This window comes from Tenrec ecaudatus, chromosome 10 (assembly GCF_050624435.1).
Source record: "Tenrec ecaudatus isolate mTenEca1 chromosome 10, mTenEca1.hap1, whole genome shotgun sequence".
Lineage (NCBI taxonomy): Eukaryota > Metazoa > Chordata > Mammalia > Afrosoricida > Tenrecidae > Tenrec > Tenrec ecaudatus.
In genome coordinates, this window is record NC_134539.1 from 6,636,363 (window position 1) to 6,655,751 (window position 19,389).

General features: G+C 50.0%; 1 protein-coding gene across 1 annotated transcript in view; it reads right to left on the reverse strand.

The window, feature by feature from the left end:
- Window positions 1-1,409: 1,409 nt before the first annotated feature.
- Window positions 1,410-19,389, reverse strand: part of SPATA6L (spermatogenesis associated 6 like) — a 36,307-nt gene continuing 18,327 nt past the window's right edge. Inside the window, exons 5-13 of the mRNA XM_075558857.1 lie at window positions 11,107-11,231; window positions 10,173-10,250; window positions 7,385-7,624; window positions 6,715-6,817; window positions 6,502-6,504; window positions 4,841-4,872; window positions 3,162-3,346; window positions 1,581-1,677; window positions 1,410-1,430 (exon numbers count right to left, since the gene is read on the reverse strand). Coding sequence (XP_075414972.1) covers window positions 1,410-1,430; window positions 1,581-1,677; window positions 3,162-3,346; window positions 4,841-4,872; window positions 6,502-6,504; window positions 6,715-6,817; window positions 7,385-7,624; window positions 10,173-10,250; window positions 11,107-11,231 — 884 coding nt within the window. The remainder of the gene's footprint in view (window positions 1,431-1,580; window positions 1,678-3,161; window positions 3,347-4,840; window positions 4,873-6,501; window positions 6,505-6,714; window positions 6,818-7,384; window positions 7,625-10,172; window positions 10,251-11,106; window positions 11,232-19,389) is intronic.

Consider the following 19,389-nt stretch of genomic DNA (forward strand, 5'->3'; position numbering starts at 1 on the left):
TCCGCTCCTCATTTTCCCCTCCCTCCCTGCTCCCCCCTCCCTCATGAACCCTTGATAATTCATTAATTATTATTTTGTCATATCTTGCCCTGTCCGATGTCTCCCCTTACCCACTTTTCTGTTCGTCTCCCAGGGAGGAGCTTACATGTAGATCCTTATAATCAGTTCCCCCTTTCCAACCCACCCTCCTTCCACCCTCCCAGTATCGCCACTCACTGGTCCTGAAGGGATCATCTGTCCTGGGTTCCCTGTTTCCAGTTCCTATCTGCACCAGTGTCCATCCTCTGGTCTAAGATTTGCTCATTCTTCTAACAGCTCATGGTACATTCGATATCCTTCTCCCGCCCCATCATTCAAAGGCTTCGATTCTTCTTCAGTCTTATGTGTTCATTGTCTAACTTTTGCATGTGTATGAGGCAACTGAACACAAACACCATGGCTTGGGCAGGTGTACCTTAGTCCTCAAAGTGCCCCATAAGTAGGGTAACCGATATATCGTTTGTGTCACTCTATAAATTGAGACTATGTCAATCTTTAAACAGGTCAAGGTGACTGGTTTACCTACATGGTAGGTCTGAAGCTGGCCATTCCTACAAGCACTGTTTGTTGACCCTTCCTATGAATTCTTTAGTGACGTCACCATTCACTAAAGGTGACTTGGTTCATTGCTGTACATCATCGGTACTGAGTAACCCTATCTCTGAATTAAGAACATTCCCACCCCTATAAAAGTCAAACAGCTAAAAACACTTCGAATGTCTAGAAAACCGTTCCTCCATGTTGCACCAGGCCCAGCTGAGCCCTTCCTGGACAGAATGCCTGTGGGTAGTGGGAGGGAAGCGGCAAACCAGGGCCAGTGAGGCCTCCCCTGTGAACACTGTCATTAGAGATTGGATTGTGTCCCCCCTAAAATACATATTTAAAACCTGTCCTCTGTGCCAGTGAATGTAGTCCTGTTTGAGAATAAGAGCTAACTCGGGTTTGTAAGTAACGTCACCACAGAGCAGAGTGGATCCGAAGCCCCAGGAGCTCGGAGTTATTATACAAAGAACAAGCGTAGACACGGAGACACGCACGGGAGAAAGGCGCTTTGTCAGACTTGTATGCAAGCGAAACAACACCCAGGATCTCCAGCAACAACAAAACCAGGGGAGCGGTTCCCAGAAGACAACGGCGTGGGGAGACTGCTTGGACTTGACACTGCCAGACTATGAGAAAATACATTTATGTTCTTCAAAGTCACCTGACTGGGACATCACTAAGTAATCAAAGAAACCATGTTCCCTCCCTCTGCCAGTCTCTCTCTCTCTCTTTCTCATTCCTCTGCTCCAAGTCAGCTGCTCCTCATCTTCAGGGCCCCATTCCATCGTCTCTTCCCCAAGAAAGCCCTTCCCCGACTCCCTACCAGGTCAAATACCTTTAGCAGACACCTGCGGGACACCACACACCACCATCTGCGCTAGCACGATTTTACAGTGATTTCTGGGAGGTCCCGAGGGATGGCTGTCTTGCCCACCAGCCTCTAACTCCCGCTCTCTGTTAGTAGTTAAGTTAGCTGGTGCTTCATCAGAAGCCCTTACCTGGGTTGGGCTTGGCTGCTCAGCCCGGTGGGATGTCAGGATATTGCATATTCTCTCGTGGATCTTCTTCCACGTCGACTCGAAGCCGGAGTGGAACCTGCCCACAGAGCCAACGGGAGGGAGGGAGGTGCTGTTACGTGCTGGAATTGACGACTTAGCACGTCCGTCCGTTCCACACGCAGTATGATTGCAATGTCGTTCTGACACACACACAGAGGAACAATACTCAGATAGGAACTAAAGTCAACCGAGATGGTGGAATGGTTTCATTGAGGGTCTGCCTGTGAATGATTTGTTTTTTCTTTCCTTTTTTATCTGCTGACCTTGTGTTTCTTTCTCTTTTGATTTTTCCCCTCCCTTTAAGGGTGCTCTCCATGTTTCTCATCTCTCTCACCAACAATTACTTTGTGAACTTTCATCTTTGATTTCAAAAAATGTCATACAGAATACAAACCCAATGGTGTTCCACGGCGGGGAAGCCATTGTAGGTTGCCTGTGTTTTAGGCAACCCAGTCCTGACCCAACCTTGGGCCTGCCTTCCGGGCCGTTCTTCACCCACGGCGCACATGCTCCTTTCTTAAAGGTGCTCTCGCTCCCAAGAAAGCCGCTCTCACCTTGGCGGTCGGTGCTGCTGTAGCACGCATGGGGTCCCCAGGACAGCTACTTACTTGTTCTTTCTAAAGAAGGATTCTGCTACCCCTGCCCCGTGGACATGGCTGCCACCTCCAGCCCCCACGCCCATCCCTACTCCTGGAAACTCCTTCCCACCCATCAAGTGGCAGTTCAGCCTGATCCCCCAGGAAAGCCCTCCGTGGCCCCTGTCCTGTCATCTACGGGTAGTGCTCTCGTCACCTCTTCTGGGGAGGGCTCCCCTCGCCGGGACGCTGTCTCCTTCCTTGGTTCATATCTCTTGGTCCTAAACTGCAACTTTCATGAGGTCAGGGCCCAGGGGGAGTAAGCACCTGTTCCCTTGAGGTCCCAGGTGTGGTAGGCTGGGTTCTCGAGAGAAGCAATGTCATCGATGCCTGTGTGTGTGTTTGTACAGAGAAAGGCATTGCTCTTGAGAAATGGCTCACACAGCTGTAGAAGGAGGTAGGTCCAGTTAGTGCCTGCTACCACGGAGTCTTCAGTACGGACTAAAATGCAGGGCAAAGCCAATCAAAATCCTCACATCTGGACCAAGAGGTAGTATCAGAATAAGCAGGGGGAGACTGAAGTTGTCACGGATTGCATCTTGCTGAAACCACAGAAACCAGCCACCGAGAACCCCGTGGAGCCCAGTTCCCCTCTGACCCACAGGAGCCACCAGGAGTCAGCGTGAACTTGACGCAACCAGCTTTTCAGGGCCAAGTTCACTGTCTGTCTTATTTCCAACCAACAGAGGCTGACCTAAGCCTCCCAGAGGCAAGGAAAAAGAATTGGGTCGGGCTGGCTGTAAGGTAGCTTACAGAGGCACTAGTGTGTTTCCGTGCTAAGGTGTCCCAGGCTGACTATCCCAAAGAAAGTACATGTAAGAGGTGCCCTGGCTGCACCTCAGCCAGACCACTGCGTGCTCGGCAGGCAGAGACCCAGCTCACTAACCTTTCTCGCAGAAGCGGGCTGGACGGCCTGAGATGCTGGGAAGTGACCAACGGAGCTTCCTGGTGGAAGTCGGCATCCCCTCCGTTACTGTAACTGGGCCAGGCCTTTCCAAGCTGACTTGCACCTAAAGGCGATGTCGGTGAGTTATTCCTGAGGACAATCCGCTCGTCTGGCTCTTTGATAACCTGCAGGACAACATGTATTTTTCTGGGGGTGCAGCTTTGTTTGGGTTTGTTAAAGCTGAGGGGTGGGTGGGACTAGACAGAGATCAGGGTCAAAATGGCAGACTGTATGTCCCCCAGGGGTCTTCTGCAAATGAAAGAAGACCAGAGAAAGAACCCATTTGGAATTAAACGCCAGGGAAGAGAAACCATGTCATATACAACAAACAAAATTCAGATGCTCAGTCTAGACAAGGGAGCGTTAAAAGGCTTGTGGGAAAATCCCATTATCCTCGAATCCCATTTCCTATGAACTTCCTGAGACCTCTTTTCTATTAATAAGTCAAAGAGATCTATACTCTGAACTTTCATTTTTGAGGTTTGGGGGTGATTTGGTTTAGGAGAGCTTGTGTTTTAGCAAAACAGTTCAAGGCTGCGTGGCATAGAAGCGTAGTAGACTCAGGTTTCCTTGCACACCGATCTGCGTGTGTTGTAACACTTAGGTTCGAACCTGGATCTTGACAAAGCCTTTGAGGACAAGTAATTTACCACCTCCAGCACGGAAGATATTTGATTCTAGAGAAAGCACTGGCAACCACTCCTCGTCAGTCAGCTGGTCCACCACCTGTCCGTCAGCATGTCTTACCCCCACACGTGTCGCTACAATGCTGGAAGCTGTGCCAGCAGGATTGCAAACACCAGCAACGTTACCCCATGCAGACAGGTTTCAGCGGAACTTCCAGACTAAGACCAGACCAGGAAGAAAGTTTTGATGACCTAATTCTGAAAATTCACCCATTAAAAAAAAAAGAACTTGTGGGTGACAACAGAATATTGTCCAACTGGCTTCTCTGGACACTTCTCTGGACACGTCCCAGGGGGACTGTGTGTTCAGGGACATGGGGGGCCCAACGAGATGGACGGGCCACAAGCGCTGCGACACTGGTCTCAAACGTGCCGGCCAGTTTGGGGATGACGTAGGTGGGCAGCATTTCATTCTACGTGTGATGGCAGGAAGCTGGTGTCGACAAACCACACAGGAGGGACTGGGCCTCCAGGTGCCCACACTAATGATGCCAAGCGCTTAGGCCCAGGGAACAACCCAACGGACCCCAAAGCAAACTACAGAGTGGAACCCAGACCCCTCTTCACGTTGACACTCGTTAAACCACGCCATTTCACAAGCAGCCCTAACCAGCGACGGCTCTTTTCACCACCAACTGGCAAAGAAGCATCATAACTGACATAAAAAGACAAACTCACTGCCATCGAGTCAATTCTGACTCATTGCATAGCCCTACGGGACAGAGTAGCCGCCCCTGTGGGCTTCTGAGGCGGTCACTCTTATCAAGAGAAGAGAGCCTCATCTTTCTCCTAAGGAGCAGCTGGTGGGTTCAAACTGCTGACCCTGGCGGTTAGCAGCCCAGCGCAGAATTCACTACGCCACTAGGGTGCCTAAAAAGTTGACATAAGAGCGGTGGAAATAAAGGGTTTTACAAATGCTACTTGTAAAATTACCTTGACATCAATTGCCAGGCTGTCGAGAGAAGCTGGAAGAGAGGGAGGGACAGGTGTCTCGGTGACTCGGCATCACCAGCTGCTCCTACAATCGCAGTCATGACTCCACGGCAGCACAGGCGTATTAGGCAACGAGTGGATTTGCAAAGAACTTAATGCTCCCTGGCAATGGACGTCTCCCTTGAAACGCAATGAGGTCTATAGATGACTAGGGGGTCTCCCTTCTCTTTGAGGTCACCAATGGGCAGCACATGAATGTGGGGCAGGAAATGGGCAGGATAAAGGTGAAATAATCAGTTCCCTAAGCCCGGAAAACTAGTATTTTCCCGGGGGCCCAGAGCCGAGAAGAAAGTGTGAGCCTGAGAAAATGCACAGGCGCTGCCTCCTCCTGTGCTGTTCCCTTGGTTTCCCATTTCCTTGGAAGTCTGCGTACACACGGACGTGAGAGTGTTGCCCACGGCGAACACACGTGGGAAATGGACATACGGCATCGCAGATGGGAATCATTCAACATTCACTGCCATTGAGCCCAGTCTGACTCGGCCTGACCCTACAGGACAGGGTAGAACCACCCCCGAGCTTTCCCAGACTAAAACCCTTTAAGGGAATGGAGAGCCTCATCTTTCTCCGAGGAGTGGCTGGTGGTTTTGAACTGCTGACCTTATGGTTAGCAGCCCAACTCATGACCACTGGGTCACCGGGGCTCCCAGGTTACCCTAGTTCATCATAATTAGGAAGTAGACCTGATGTTGGGGAATGGGAACCATCACTAGGGAGTGGAGTCAAAATACAAGCAGACAAAGCCAACTCTAAATGGGAAGTTTCCAGATTGGGAATAATTTTTGGAGAGTCTCGACAAGGCTATGAGAAGGCAGCCGTCCTTGGTTGGCTGCTGTCCAATGTCAGCACTAGCCAAGAACACTGCTTGCATGGCCATGGGTGGCCGTACAGCCCCTTCAAAGTCCCTCAAAGCCTGCCCAGCTAAGGTGGGACCCCTGCTATCAAGGTCCAGCCCTCCTGGGAGGCACCATGATGCCCTCTTCTCTAAGACTTCTTAGTAAGTGCAGGGATTGCCTGTTGACCTGGCTCCTCTATCACCACGGGATGCCCTAACCCAGCACCTTTCCGAATGTGGCCCAGGGACTTCGCTGGAGTCCCCAAGACACTGCCAGGGGATCCCCCAGGGTCAGAACGGTCTTCCTCATGACACTGGGAGGACATAATTTGCCTTCGTCATGCCTGTTCTCTCTGGTGTGTAACAGTGGAGCCTTCCAGAAGCTACACCACGTGTAATGACGTCTCATTCTGATGGCTACTAGACCGTGTGCTTCAAATGCCCCCGTTTTAATTTCCGGTATGGTCCCCAGGGGCAGTTATGACAAAACTCTTCATCGAAAGGTAACCTGTGCTCGTGTCAAGATACGATGTTCAAGGGTACTGAGGCCAGACAGGTGGAGATCCGCTGCCTTAGCCTCACTGCTCCTGGCTGACAGGGAGTCTTCTAGAACAACTGTGTGGCTACTGATCTCCACTCTACCCCCAGCTCTTTCCCATGCAAAAAAAGGGGGGCTATGGGTGGGTGTGGGTACCTTTGCTAAGATTTCGCCCCGGCATGAAGCTCCTCTCTGCTTTTCCGGCCCAGCCAGGGAGCAGATCGACACAGGCTCAGCACACTTGGTCAGCAACGTGGCTCAGAACACTCCTTCCACACCGGGGGGAGACTGCTCTGTGGGCGCGCCGCCCTGCCTACTCCACAGCTGGGGACTACCTGAGGATTAGGCCCACAGTTTCCAAAGCACCTTGTGATTCCTCCGGATGAAAGGAGACGGACACGGAAGCTTCCATGGGCTAATGTACGGAAGGAACTTAAGTACCTCTTCGCATGGGGAATGGGAAGTTTGACAACTTGCACTTTCTTCGCGACTTTCGGGAACGCAGCTCGGAAAAAGTCTCGCCGAAGGGCTTTGCACTGTCCACCTGGAGGACAACGAAAGAAGTCAGACGTGAGCGCACCTGAGCTAGTCCTACCGGTCGCCGTGGGGGTGTGTCCTGCTATGTCTGTGGAGTCGCCATGTGTCCAGAGGGTAACTGGACAGCCACCGCCCACAGCAGCCTAGGTGGGGACAGCACGTTCGACTTGTGATTTTCAAAAATTAAAGCCAGAGGTGGCTGTTGAGCACATCTTCTCTATCTGACCTCGTGGTGGACATCTCAGCCGAGAAGAGAAGGCCCATCAACCTGAGGAATGGACCCAGAGGCTCCAGTAGCGGGCCCGAGCCTAAGAACCACTGTGAACATGGCGCCGGGCCAGGCGGGGCTTGGCTCTACATGCCCGCTGTGAGTCAGGACCAGTTTGTTGGCACCAAACAACAACAACCACATGGTGATGCAAGAGTTACAAGGACAGTGGCGTGATGGGCGGGGCATAGGTCAGACCACACTGTGATTAATCCAGTCCTATTGGTCAGGTGATGTGAGCTTGCCCCAAGTTCATCTACACGTCCCACCCCAATCCCAGAGACTCAACAATGGTTTTAGGCTCACGTGTCTGACTACAAAGGGAGGTTTCATGTCTCGGGCGATGCTGGCACTATGTCCATTGTTTGCGTGCACTGGCTGGTCCTGGAAGTGACGCCTGGCAGGAAGTGGAGAGGGTGACCGGGACTGGGCACCCCGGGATGCCCTGTCCAGATGATTTCCCTTGGACTTGGTCTTTTTGCTGCTTGTGGGGAGTATTGGTCCAGGTGATGTCAGTAAGGGCTTTTGTGGCTTCGCTCTGTCTTCCTGAGACCAAGAAAAAAGAACACCCTTAACACAGATATTTCAACCGTGAATAGAATTCCATCACAATGCAGCCACGTTTAATCCAAACTGCTGAATGAAGGCAAAAGACCAGGCACCTTTGTGTTTACAAACACAAAGACAAGCATTGTTCTCTGGGTTCTCTGGGCCGGTTGAACACTGCTTGCTAGTATCTGTAACTTGCTGGAAAAACATGTTTCATGACACCGATATCTACCTGGATTGCAGGAGCGTCGGAAAGTCTCAGATGCTTCCCTGTGCCATAATAAACAAGCAGGCTCCCTGAAAGGAGGGATGAAGGAAGGAAGGGAGGGGAAGAAAGAGAAGCGCAGGAAGGAAGATACTCTGGCATATTCTCAAGTGGTTATGTGTTGGGCTGCTAACCACAAGGTCAGCAGTTGAAAACCACGAGCCACTCCTTAGGAAAGATAAGGCTTTCTACTCCCTTAAAGAGCTAGGAGGCAAAGGGTATTTACAGAGGTCTAAATAAAGGCATGTACATATGCAAATATATTTATATATGAGGATGGGAAAGTAGATCTATGGGCATATATGTATAGGTTTAGTATTAAGGTAGCAGATGGACATTGGGCCTCCACTTAAGTACTCCCTCAATGCAAGAACACTTTGTTCTATTAAACTAGCATTCAATGATGCTCACCTTCCCAACATAATCAATGAAGACAAAGTGGGTGCATAAGCAAATGTGGTGAAGAAAACTGATGGTGCCTGGCTATCAAAAGATATAGCGTCTGGGGTCTTAAAGGCTTGAAGGTAAACAAGCAGTCATCTAGCTGAGAAGCAACAAAACCCGCATGGAAGAAGCACACCAGCCTGTGTGATCACGAGGTGTTGAAGGTATGAGATTATCAGGCATCAAAAAACAAAAAATCATATCAGTGTAAATGAGGGGGTTGCATGGAGTGGGGACCCAATGCCCATATGTAGGCAACTGGACATCCCTTACAGAAGGGTCACTGGGAGGAGACAAGCCAGTCAGGGTGCAGTGTAGCAAAGATGAAACATACAACTTTCCTCTAGTTTCTGAATACTTCCTTCCCCTACCCCCCCCCCCACTATCATGATCCCAATTCTACCTTATAAATCTGGCTAGACCAGAGGCTGTATACGGGTACAGATAGGCTCTGGAAACAGAAAATCCAGGATGGATGATCCCATCAGGGCCAGTGATGAGAGTGGCGATACAGGGAGGATAGAGGGAAGGTGGGGTAGAAAGGAGGAACCGATTACAAGGATCTACATATAACCTCCTCCCTGGGGGACGGACAACAGAAAAGTGGGTGACGGACAACAGAAAAGTCAGATAGTGTAAGATATGACAAAATAATAATTTATAAATTATCAAGGGCTCATGAGGGAGGGGGGAGCAGGGAGGGAGGGGAAAAACGAGGAGCTGATGCCGGGGCTTAAGTGGAGAGAAAATGTTTTGAGAATGATGAGGGCAAAGAATGTACAATGTGCTTTATATAATTGATGTATGTGTGGATTGTGATAAGAGTTGTATGTGTCCCTAATAAAATGATTTTTTTTTAAAGAAAAGAAAAAAGAGGAGTCGATACCAAGGGCTCAAGTAGACAGGAAATGTTTTGGAAATGATGATGACAACATATGTACAAATGTACCGGATACCATTGATGTATGGATTGTTATAAAAGCTGTAAGCACCCCCAATAAAATGATATTTTTAATGGAAAGTGGATGTCAAAAGAGATTCTGAAACTTGCTTTTGCCACCCAGAGTAAGTTAAGTGAATGGAAGACATGCTGAGGGAAAGGACCTGAACAGAAGGTGTCAAAGGGCGTCTCAAGGCAGCCAAGGACAATAATACAATACCATGTGCCAAGCTGCAGCTCCAGAAAGCAGAGGGGGATGGACAACTGCTGCGAGAACCGAGGCAAACTGCCAGGCCTCGAGTGACAGCACTGAAGGTCCACGGGTGAAGTGCGGGTGGCAGAAGAGCCCTCAGAAGAAGAGGGAGGAAGAATACACAGGATCGCTGTCACAAAAAGGATGGGTGGATGGCCCCCAGTTCAGGGACGAGCATGTGATCATGAGCCAATGGTACTGAAGGAAGACGTGCTCGCAGCAAGGAAGGCACAGAGAAAACACGGCTCCAGGAATTGACAGAGCACCGAAGGAGAGGCTTCAACAAAGGGCAACCCACAACTACTTTGAACTTCAGCCGAAGGCAGAAGGAAACCCGCGTGTCTGCCTGACTGGCAGCTGACACCGTGGAGCTGGCCTACACAGCCGGACTTGGGACCTGAACCCCTGGGCCCCGCTGCTCCCCAACCACACTGTGCTGAGAGTGGTAAGCACGCCTTCTCTGGCGGCCGGACGGCTGCCGGAGCAAAGCCTTTGAGTTAAGGAAGTCCAACTGCAGCACGAGGTCTCCGGGGCTCCCCGTGCCCCGTGGCTTCCACATCTGGTAAACTGAGTGTGGGTGGGACGTCTGAGTTGGCAGATAAACGTCTGTCATTTCTCCCTCTGGCTTCTCTGCGGCACTTACGAGAAATCTGTTCCAGTGCAGACACACTCGTTCTCGGATGGCCGTCCTTGTAGAAAACTCCAGTTTGGGAGCAATGCCCTGAGAACAAAACAGCATTGAAGGAGCGAGGGGAAGTGCTGGGGGCAGGCTCCATGTCCACCCCCTGCTCCTCTGAAGTCCTGCAGGGACTCAACTGCTTTTCTCTTTGCCTGGCAAAGCGCACACACTGGTCTCTGAGATACACACATACTAAGAATTGCTATGACAAGATTCACTTTTGAAAATGCTTTTGGCAACACATGTACAGATGTGCTTGATACAGTTGATGTATGTGTTATTATAAGAGCCCTAAGAGCCTCCAATAAAAGGATTTTTTTAAAATCTCTAATAAGGAGCCCTGGTGGTGCCATGGTTATGAGTTGGGCTGCAATCCACATGATCAGCAGTTCAAAACCACCAGCAGCTCCTTGGGAGAGCGACCAGGCTTTCCTTAGAAACAGTGACCGTGTCGGAAACCCACCGGGGGTTGCTATGAGTCAGCATTGACTCCCGGGCAGTCTGCTTATTTTCTTTGGCCTGAATATTCATGTGTAGCACTAGAGATGGGGCCTATCCTAAACCGCGGCATCTATTACCTGTGGGAAGTGTTAACTGTGTCCCCATTTTGCAGATGTGTAAACTAAGACACAGGGAGTTCGACTTGCCCAACCGAAGTGGGGAGCCCACGTGTGTCAGGGTACCACTGGGCTGATAGTTTGGAAATAGATGATCAGGTCAACCAGTTGCACGATGGACTCAGCACGACAGGGCTGCTCCTGAGCAGAAAAGAACTTGGGTCCTCACACGGAACCAGCACGTGAGATCCGCCCAAGTCCACGCCACACCAATGGATAAATGTCCAGGTCCCAAGAATTTCTCTCCCCAAAAGACATCCAGCTGGGCCCAGGTCACTTACTGGAAAGCCGATCGCTGTCTTCATGAGCACCTCCCGACACATGCCAGGATGCGAGGGGGTCAGCTTGGGCTCCGGGAAGAGAAACTCCCGTGTGTTTTCTTCATAGTAGGCCAATTTCTCCCACCCTAGGAAGGGAAGAGACACACATGACACACGGCCAGGGAACAGGGAGGTGGGGCAGAGACCGGGCAGGTGTGAGCAGACGCTCGGGCCCTGGTCCTGGTCGGTCCAGTGGAAAGTGACTTCTTTTTCTCTCCTGGACATGTTTTAAATGTGGACCCCAGACCTGAGGTGGTGGGGGTGGAGGGGATTACTAAAAGGCTACTCCCACGGGGGAAAGACGAGGGTTTCTACTCCCTCCCGTATAGAGTTACCGTCTTAGAAACCCACAGGGGCAGCTACCCCGCCCTACACGGCACCGACTCTGTGGCAAAGGCGACTCTGTGAACCTTAACCAAGAAGAAAATCTATCTGCCTGGTTTTTTATGCAATCGATGTATGGATTGTAACAAGAGTTGTAAGAGTCCATTATTTAATATTTTAAATAAATAAAATGAAATAATAAAAACACTGGGTTTTCCAGTTGCTATGAGTCAAATGACTAGAAGTCGGGGCGACTGGTTTGGAGAGGGCAGGGGAGCCCAGGAACACAGGTCCCTATAAACCCAGGAACAGCTGTACCCTCACTTCTTTATCAAGGGCTACTCTGTATTTTAAGTCATATCACATCTAATGACTTCATTATGTCTCTGGGTAACTGCACCCAGCACGTACATAGTGATGGGTAAATAGCTTACACACAGCTGCTGTTGTTGTTAAGTGCCACTGAGTTGGCTCCGACCCATGAGGACCCAAAGCACAAGAGAACGAAACACTGCAGGGTCCTGCGCCATCCTCTCAACTGCCCCTGTGCCGGAGCCCACTGATGGGGCCACGGTGCCAACCCTCTTTTCCGCCGCCCCGCCACCTTCCCAAACACGATGTCCTGTGGGAAACTGAGACCTGGGAAGAATGTATGCGGACAAACGCTTTCTTCTCATAGGTCAGAAGCCTGGGAGGCAAGGATTGTGGGTGGAGGGAGGCCTTCACATTTGTTGGAGTCCCAGTCATGCTCTCCTAATTAAAAATCGTCCCCACAATATCCTCCCATCATAGTGCTACCTTCATGTCACCTCTTACAAGCACATGGCTGACTGCTCTCTGGCCAGCAGCTTCATCTGTGGAAGCAGACATGTTGCTATTGCTCTCCCTGCTGGGGGGACAGTCACTCCCCTTACCTGACCCCAGCACTGGTGTTAGGTTCCTCCCCCAATGACCTCAGGGACCTCTAGACGTAAGATTCTGCTCACCTTGTTACAAAGTACGTGTCTGAGGTTGGGGGGCTTGCATACCCCAAAACGAAGTTGGTGAGAGAATGCATTCTCTCTCTCTCTCTCTCTCTCTCTCTCTCTCTCTCTCTCTCTCTCCCCACTCGAACCTGGTTCCTGATGCTATAGAGGAGGTGAGCACCCAAAATCTTTTGTCTGACTCTTTATTTATTCCCTTCAACTACATAACCATCCCCTTAGGACCCATCTGGAGGTAGGCTGGATCCCACAATGTCTTTCTCCCAAGACTAGTCTCTCCTGACGATACGAGGATAGCCAAAATATGTCATTTGAAATCATGCCCTCCTGGCCCTAAGGAACCCCTGGCCTGCCTTCTTCCAATACAGACTGGCTTCTCCTTTTAGCAGTCCATGATGGTTTCGATATTCTTCTCCAGCTCCACAGTTCAAATGCATCTGTTCTTGGACGGTCTTCCTTATTCCACGTCCAGCTTTCATATGCATGCCATGCCATGGAGAATCCCGTGGCGTGGGTCAGGCACCCCTTAATCCTCGGGGTGACAGCCTTGCTCTTCAATACTCTACAGAGGGCTTGTGCAGAAAATTTGCCTGATGCAATTGTCAGCAGAAGCCAGCCTCTAACATCTGAGTGATTGGTAGGTGCAATTGTACAGTTGATATATAAAGACCATTGGAAAGTCATAGTGGGTAGGAAAGAAAGGAGAGAGAATAAAATGAAGGAGTCAGACACATTTTAGGGTAGCCTGCTCACCTCAGCCCCTCCTGGTGGTCCACATGGAGGTGGGAGAAAAGAGAGTCTTTACTATCTTGAGATATTTATAGGTAGTCATAAGACATGCATATTCAGTAGTTTTATACCTCACAAGGTGGGTGGAATTCACAGTAAGGTCCCTGAGCTTACAGAATGTCTGCTTCTATAGGGAGACAGAATCAACCCTGTGCTCACTTTAAGGCAGCACAGCTGTAAGGGGAGAATCTGTGGGAGCAATACTTAAAGCAGGATCATGTACTTGGACTTTATCTCTAACTTAACCAAAGTGGTGGCTTTCCTGTCGTGGAATACTGGCTTTCCAGATTCCCTCTGTTATAAGTTAGGGAATATAGTCCTAGTCATATTTCCCTCCCTGTTAATTTTCCACATGCAATACGTCTTTTGATTTCTTGACTGCTGCTTCCATAAGCATTGATTGTGGATGCAAGCAAGACAAAATCCTTGACAACTTCATCCATTTCTCCATTTATCACGATATAACCTACTGGTCCAGTTGTGAGAATTCTGGTTCCCTTTGCAGTGAGCTGCCATCCACACTGAAGGCTGCAGTCCTTGAACTTCGCCAGCAAGCGCTCACGTCCTCCTCACTTCCAGCCAGCAAGGCTGGATGTCTGCGTACCACAGGTTGGTAATAAGCCTTCCTCCAATCCCGATGCTGCACTTTTCATACAGTGCAGCTTCTCTGATGATGTGCTCAGCATGCAGACTGTATCCGTGTGGTGAGAGGAGGCCACGCTGGCGCACCTTTCTTGATTTCAAACCATGCAGCGTTCCCTCGTTCTGTTTGCACAACTGCCTCTTGAGCCATGAACAAAATCCACCTGAGCCCAAGGAAGTGTTCTGGATTTCCCTTTCTGCTCAAGGTTCTCCATAGTTGGTCCGGATCCACACAGCTGAATGCCGTGGAATAGTTAAGAAAACACAGTATCTTTGTGGTATGAAGTATAAGTTATCTCCTTTTGTTGCCTCCCTGCATGTTCCCATACCCACTTGGTGTGTGTGTGGGGGGGGTATAGCACCCCCTGGGAAACACTGGTCTAATTGGATTGAGAACCACTAAGCCACAAGTGTTGCCACCTGAGCCATCCCCTGTCCCCAGCAGGTGCTGCACAAGTGGACTGGACTGGACAGACCACAATCAACAACTATCTGTAGCCAGTGAGTTCGTTTCATTGGGTAGTGATGGTTGCTTTATTTGGGAGGAGAATTCTAATGAGAGTTTTTTGACACACCAGTTGGAGAAAATCATGGGTCTTACAGCGAATGATATGATGAATAATTTTTCTCCGACTTGTTCCACTTAATATTGCTACAGACCAGGCAGAAAGACCTGTGAATGACAGCTGGCCATTAGTCCACGGACTCCCCATGGGTCACATGTGATCGTGCATTAACTGGATTGCAATGGTGAGTTGAATCCGAATGCGTGTGGCCTATTGAGTGGAAAATGGTGGCCTGCCCTGTCCACTTATACCTCATTCACAATCAAGCGTGAAACAACAACAAGGACAACTATGGATCGCGGCAGAATATTGTCTAATATACTGCTGGAAGGTGAGCCCCTAGGTTAGGAGGAGCTCAGGATACACAGGAACCACAAGACTCACCGTGTCCCTGTGGGTCGGAACCAACGCGATGGCAGTGCTCACAGTTTAAACTGTCCATGCCAATATGTCTGTTCTTCCTTCTCACCCTGTTGAGATCTTCGTCACCCTTCAGGTTTCATGTCAGATGTCTTCTAGCATCGGCAACAGAACAGGACACCTGGTATTTCCCAAAAATCAGCTCTCCCTTGTCCTCCCATTAGAAGAGCAAACGCCATCATTGGACTGGTGCCTCAAGCCCAACACCTAGGATTCGTCCTTAATTTCACTCTTTCTCTCACTTCTTACATCAAGCCCTGAACACATACTGTTGACAGCCTCTCCCAAAAGATCTGTCCCCTAAGACCTGTCCCCGTTCTGGTCACCAGAGTGGCCTAACCATCACCCTGCTTCCCTTCTTCCTGCAGGAAAACCTCTTCTCCACACACCGAGGTGTCCTCAGTACATCGGAGTGCACCTTTCACCCGCTGCCTTAGTGACCTAGAGCTGCTGGAACAGACAAACCACGCGGGGGCCGTTCTAGAGATCAGATGGTTCATCCTCACCGTGGGGGGGGGGCGGGTTAGATGTCTCTATCAGGGTCCCAGCTGTGTTTATTGCTTCTAGCTCTTTCTCTCATTGCTTCTGGTGCTGCTGGAAGTCCTTGGCATTCGGGCGTGAAGCTGCATGTCTCTGTGGGCACACAGTACCCATCTTCTCTCAGGGTGATCTCTGTCTGGTCTGCTCTTTCAAGGACTTGGAAGTGATTAGGTTTAAGACCCACCCTACTCTGGTAACACCTCATTACTGTACAAAAGAAAGATCCTGTTTCCAAGCAGGGTAGCGCCCACAAGTGCAGGGGCAGGAATTCAATGCATACTTTTAAGGGTACTCAATTCAATCCATGAGAGCTGCTTAAAACCTGTGGGGTTCCCAGCATCTTAAAATAAATCGAAGCATCCAAGCCTCCAAGACTAAAGAACCAGGCAACTAACTACCTGTCATCTCATGGATTCTACCTCTCCGGCTTTGACCCCTCCTGCAGTCAGTCCCTCCAGCAGACCACAGTAGCAGCAGCCTTGTAGTTCAACCCCACTCTCCTTCCTGTACTGCTCCTTGCAGGCTGTCCCTCCTTCTGAGTGACAGACCCTGGTTTAAATGTCAGCTTGCCAGAAAGGTGGTATTTCCACCTGAGGGAGCATCCTTTCCCGCCCCTCCTATCACCTGGCTTTGTTGACACTCTGTGTTAGGCAGGATTCTCTAGAGAAACAAAACCAGGATACTCATGATTTTATATATACAGATGGATAGATAGGTTTATACAGTTAGAAGGAGTATAACAGCTAATTAGTCCACAGAGCAGTACAGAGGGAACAGTTAATATACAGGAAGTCCTTCCACTCTCGTGGGCTGCCGGGATCAAGGTCAAGGAAGGAGAGAACAGAGTCCTCCCTTGGGTAAGGCAGGTAGAGCCTGGCCATGAGCAGCAAAAAGCAGTGTGGGTCAGCAACAGTCAGTAGCTCGGGAGCTTAGGGAAGAAGACGCCATTGGGATACCAAACTCATGCAGTGCAAGGTGACAGGATCTACGAGCCTCAAGCTCAAGCAAAGTGCACACCAGCAGCGTGGCGGAGCAGGTCTTGAAGGAGCCTCATGGCCCCAACAGGGACACCATCGATGGCATCTTTGTTCCTCTTGCCCAAGTGAAACAAGTAAGACTCCAAGAGAAATGGTGATTTCAAGAATACTGGGTACAGACCTATACACAACAAGTACAAAGCATCTCAACCCTGACAATGTGCTTCCAGATACGGGATCGCATGGGGTTCCACCTGTTAAAGAGGGGGGATGTGAGGCTGTGGCATTGGTCTGGTGGGGTGCTCGGTAAAGTGGAGGGGCAGTGAGAGAGAAGAGGCCCTCAACGAGATGGGGTGACACAGAGGCTGCAACCATGGGCTCAGACACGGGAACCCCCGCGGTGCGGGACCAGGCAGTGCTCTGTTACGCTGTGCAAAGGGTCACCACGGAGTGGAATCTGCTCGGAGCCAAGAAAGAACAGCACGCAGCTAAGGAGTGTGCTGGTGGAGGCTCCAACCACATCGCCGGGGCCAGCCCTCTGTCCTGATGTCTTCGTGCCTGGGAAACATCCCACCGGCCTAAAGAGGGCTGGCTAACATAACATCTGGCAGCAGGACTGAATGTACCATTTACTCCAAACTGGAGGTGATTAAGAAGCAAGCACCAGGCTCACCGTCAAACAGGACCACGTGACCCCTGTCTCCACCCACTCCTACTCAAGAACCAGAGGGGTCCTCTGTGGGTTGAGTTTTTCCCCCGCCCCCCTCCCCAGCCCCTCAAAAGGCATGTTGCATGTTGAAGTCCTGAGCTCCTCGCTCCAGTCACGGTAAGGTAACTGTATACGGCGTAGAGAACCTCGTCTCTCTCCTGCAGGGTGTCTGGTGTTTCAAACTGCTGGCCTTGTGGTTCGCAGCCCACAGGGCCAGTTCCTCCCTGTCCTATAGGGTCATTGGGGGTCAAAATGGACTCAGTGGCAGTGAGTTTTTTGGAAATCTTCACAGGAGCAGAAAACCTCATCTTCCTCCTGAGGAGCAGCTGGAGGTTTCAAACTGCTAACCTTTCAGTTGGCAGCCCAACGAGTAACCACTACACCATGAGGGCTCCTGTGTATTCTAAAGGGACACACACACACAGACACACACAATCTATTGTAGAGGGTCTACAACGATACACAAAAACTTACTACTGGTGATTGTGTCTGTGGGGAGTGAGGAGGATTGAGGTCTTTGATTGCTTATTCCAGATAGTCTAGTTACATTGAAATTTTTACAGTGGTCCCTGTTCTAGAACCTGGCACAGAGGATGGCTTGAGGTTTTAGAATATTAGGTATTGGGTAATTTCTAAATTTTTTAATGTAAAATGAAATAAGACCAAATTGAGCTTGTCTTATTTTATTCCCGTGTTAAAATATATCTTTTTATATATATAAAAAGATATATTAATCATGGTACATGTTTGGACATAAAATTAGGTCAACTCAGGGGCTTAAGTGGAGAGCAAGTGTTTTGAGAATGATGTGGGTAACGGAAGCACAAATGTGCTTCATACAATTGATGTATGTATGGATTGTGGTAAGAGTTGTATGAGCCCTCAATAAAATGATTTTTTAAATTAGGTCAACTAAGAAAAAGGGAAAAGAAAAAAAGACTCTGATAAGAAAAGCTCAGTGCCCTGGTTTTGGCGGCTGCTTCAAAGCTGGAAAACAGCCCGCGCAATTTCCAGAGAAGCCGGCTGGAGGCATCTCGTGTGTGTGTGTGTGTGTGTGTGTGTGTGTGTGTGTGTGTGTGTGTGTGTGTGTGTCCAGCAGGAGGCATCTCGTGTCGTGTGTGTGTATGTGTGTGTGTGTGTGTGTCTAGCAGGAGGCATCTCGTGTCGTGTGTGTGTGTGTGTGTGTGTGTGTGTGTGTTTTCCAACCTAGACCCAGAGATGAGGTTCTTGTCAATTTCCAGGGATGCAGCTGACAAGGAACCGAGAGGCAGAAGAAACAATAGAGTCTGGGGGCGGGGGGAATGGGGCACAGAATCCTAGTTCCTGGGAAGTCCAGACTGGCTGGGCTGAGACTAGAGGGCACACTAAAATATTTTCCCTGAAAACCAAATCCAAACCCACTGCCATCGAGTCGATGCCGACGCACGGCAACCCCGTAGGGCAGGGCAGAACTGCCCCTGTGTGTGTCCCAGACAGTCACTCTCCACAGGAGGAGAGAGCCTCATCTTTCTCCCTCAGGGCGGCTGGTGGCTTCAAACCACTGACCCTGGTGGTTAGCAGTCCAGCATGGAACCACTATGCCGCCCGGACTCCTCGAATCCTGCAGGGATCCTCTTTAAACCTTGAACCAACATGGCCCTGGGGATGACCTTTTAGCCTAAATAACAAAATAAAGAAAATGACTGCACTGTACTGCTTTCCCAAATAATCTAGACGAGACCAAACGGCCAGCCATCGCTCTTCAGCCAATAAATGCAGTCACAGGGAAGCCGGCAGATGCTCTGGTGGCACTGAGGGTTAAGCAGTGCGTGGAGTTGTGGTTAAGGGGGTTGGAAAATGAAATGACTAGAAATGGAGCCACTGAATAGAAGGAGCAAGAAGGCTGACATGTTGTGGGAAATGTCACCAAGGCTGCCGAGCAGCTTGTGTAGGAATTGTTCAAGGGGAACCTAGCTTGGCCCCCATAGATACAGTGATCTCTCCCATGGGAAGGCAGGAGCCTAACAATGTCATTCACATGGCCACCAACACGAAAACGACTCCAGTGAAGGCAGAGGGGCCCTGTTGGTGTCCTGGTGACGGGCTGGGCTGCTCACCGCAAGGTCAGCAGTTTGAAACCACTCCCCACTCTGAGGCAGAAAGAGGAGGCTGTCCACGCCCTTAAAGAGTGACAGTCTCAGGTCATCTTAATGGGAGAGAGTCTGAGTTTTTGTGTGAAATTACACAAAATCCAATAGATTCGGCAAAATCCTCCTCATAAAGATGTGTGTGTTATCGAAGACACAGCTTCCAAT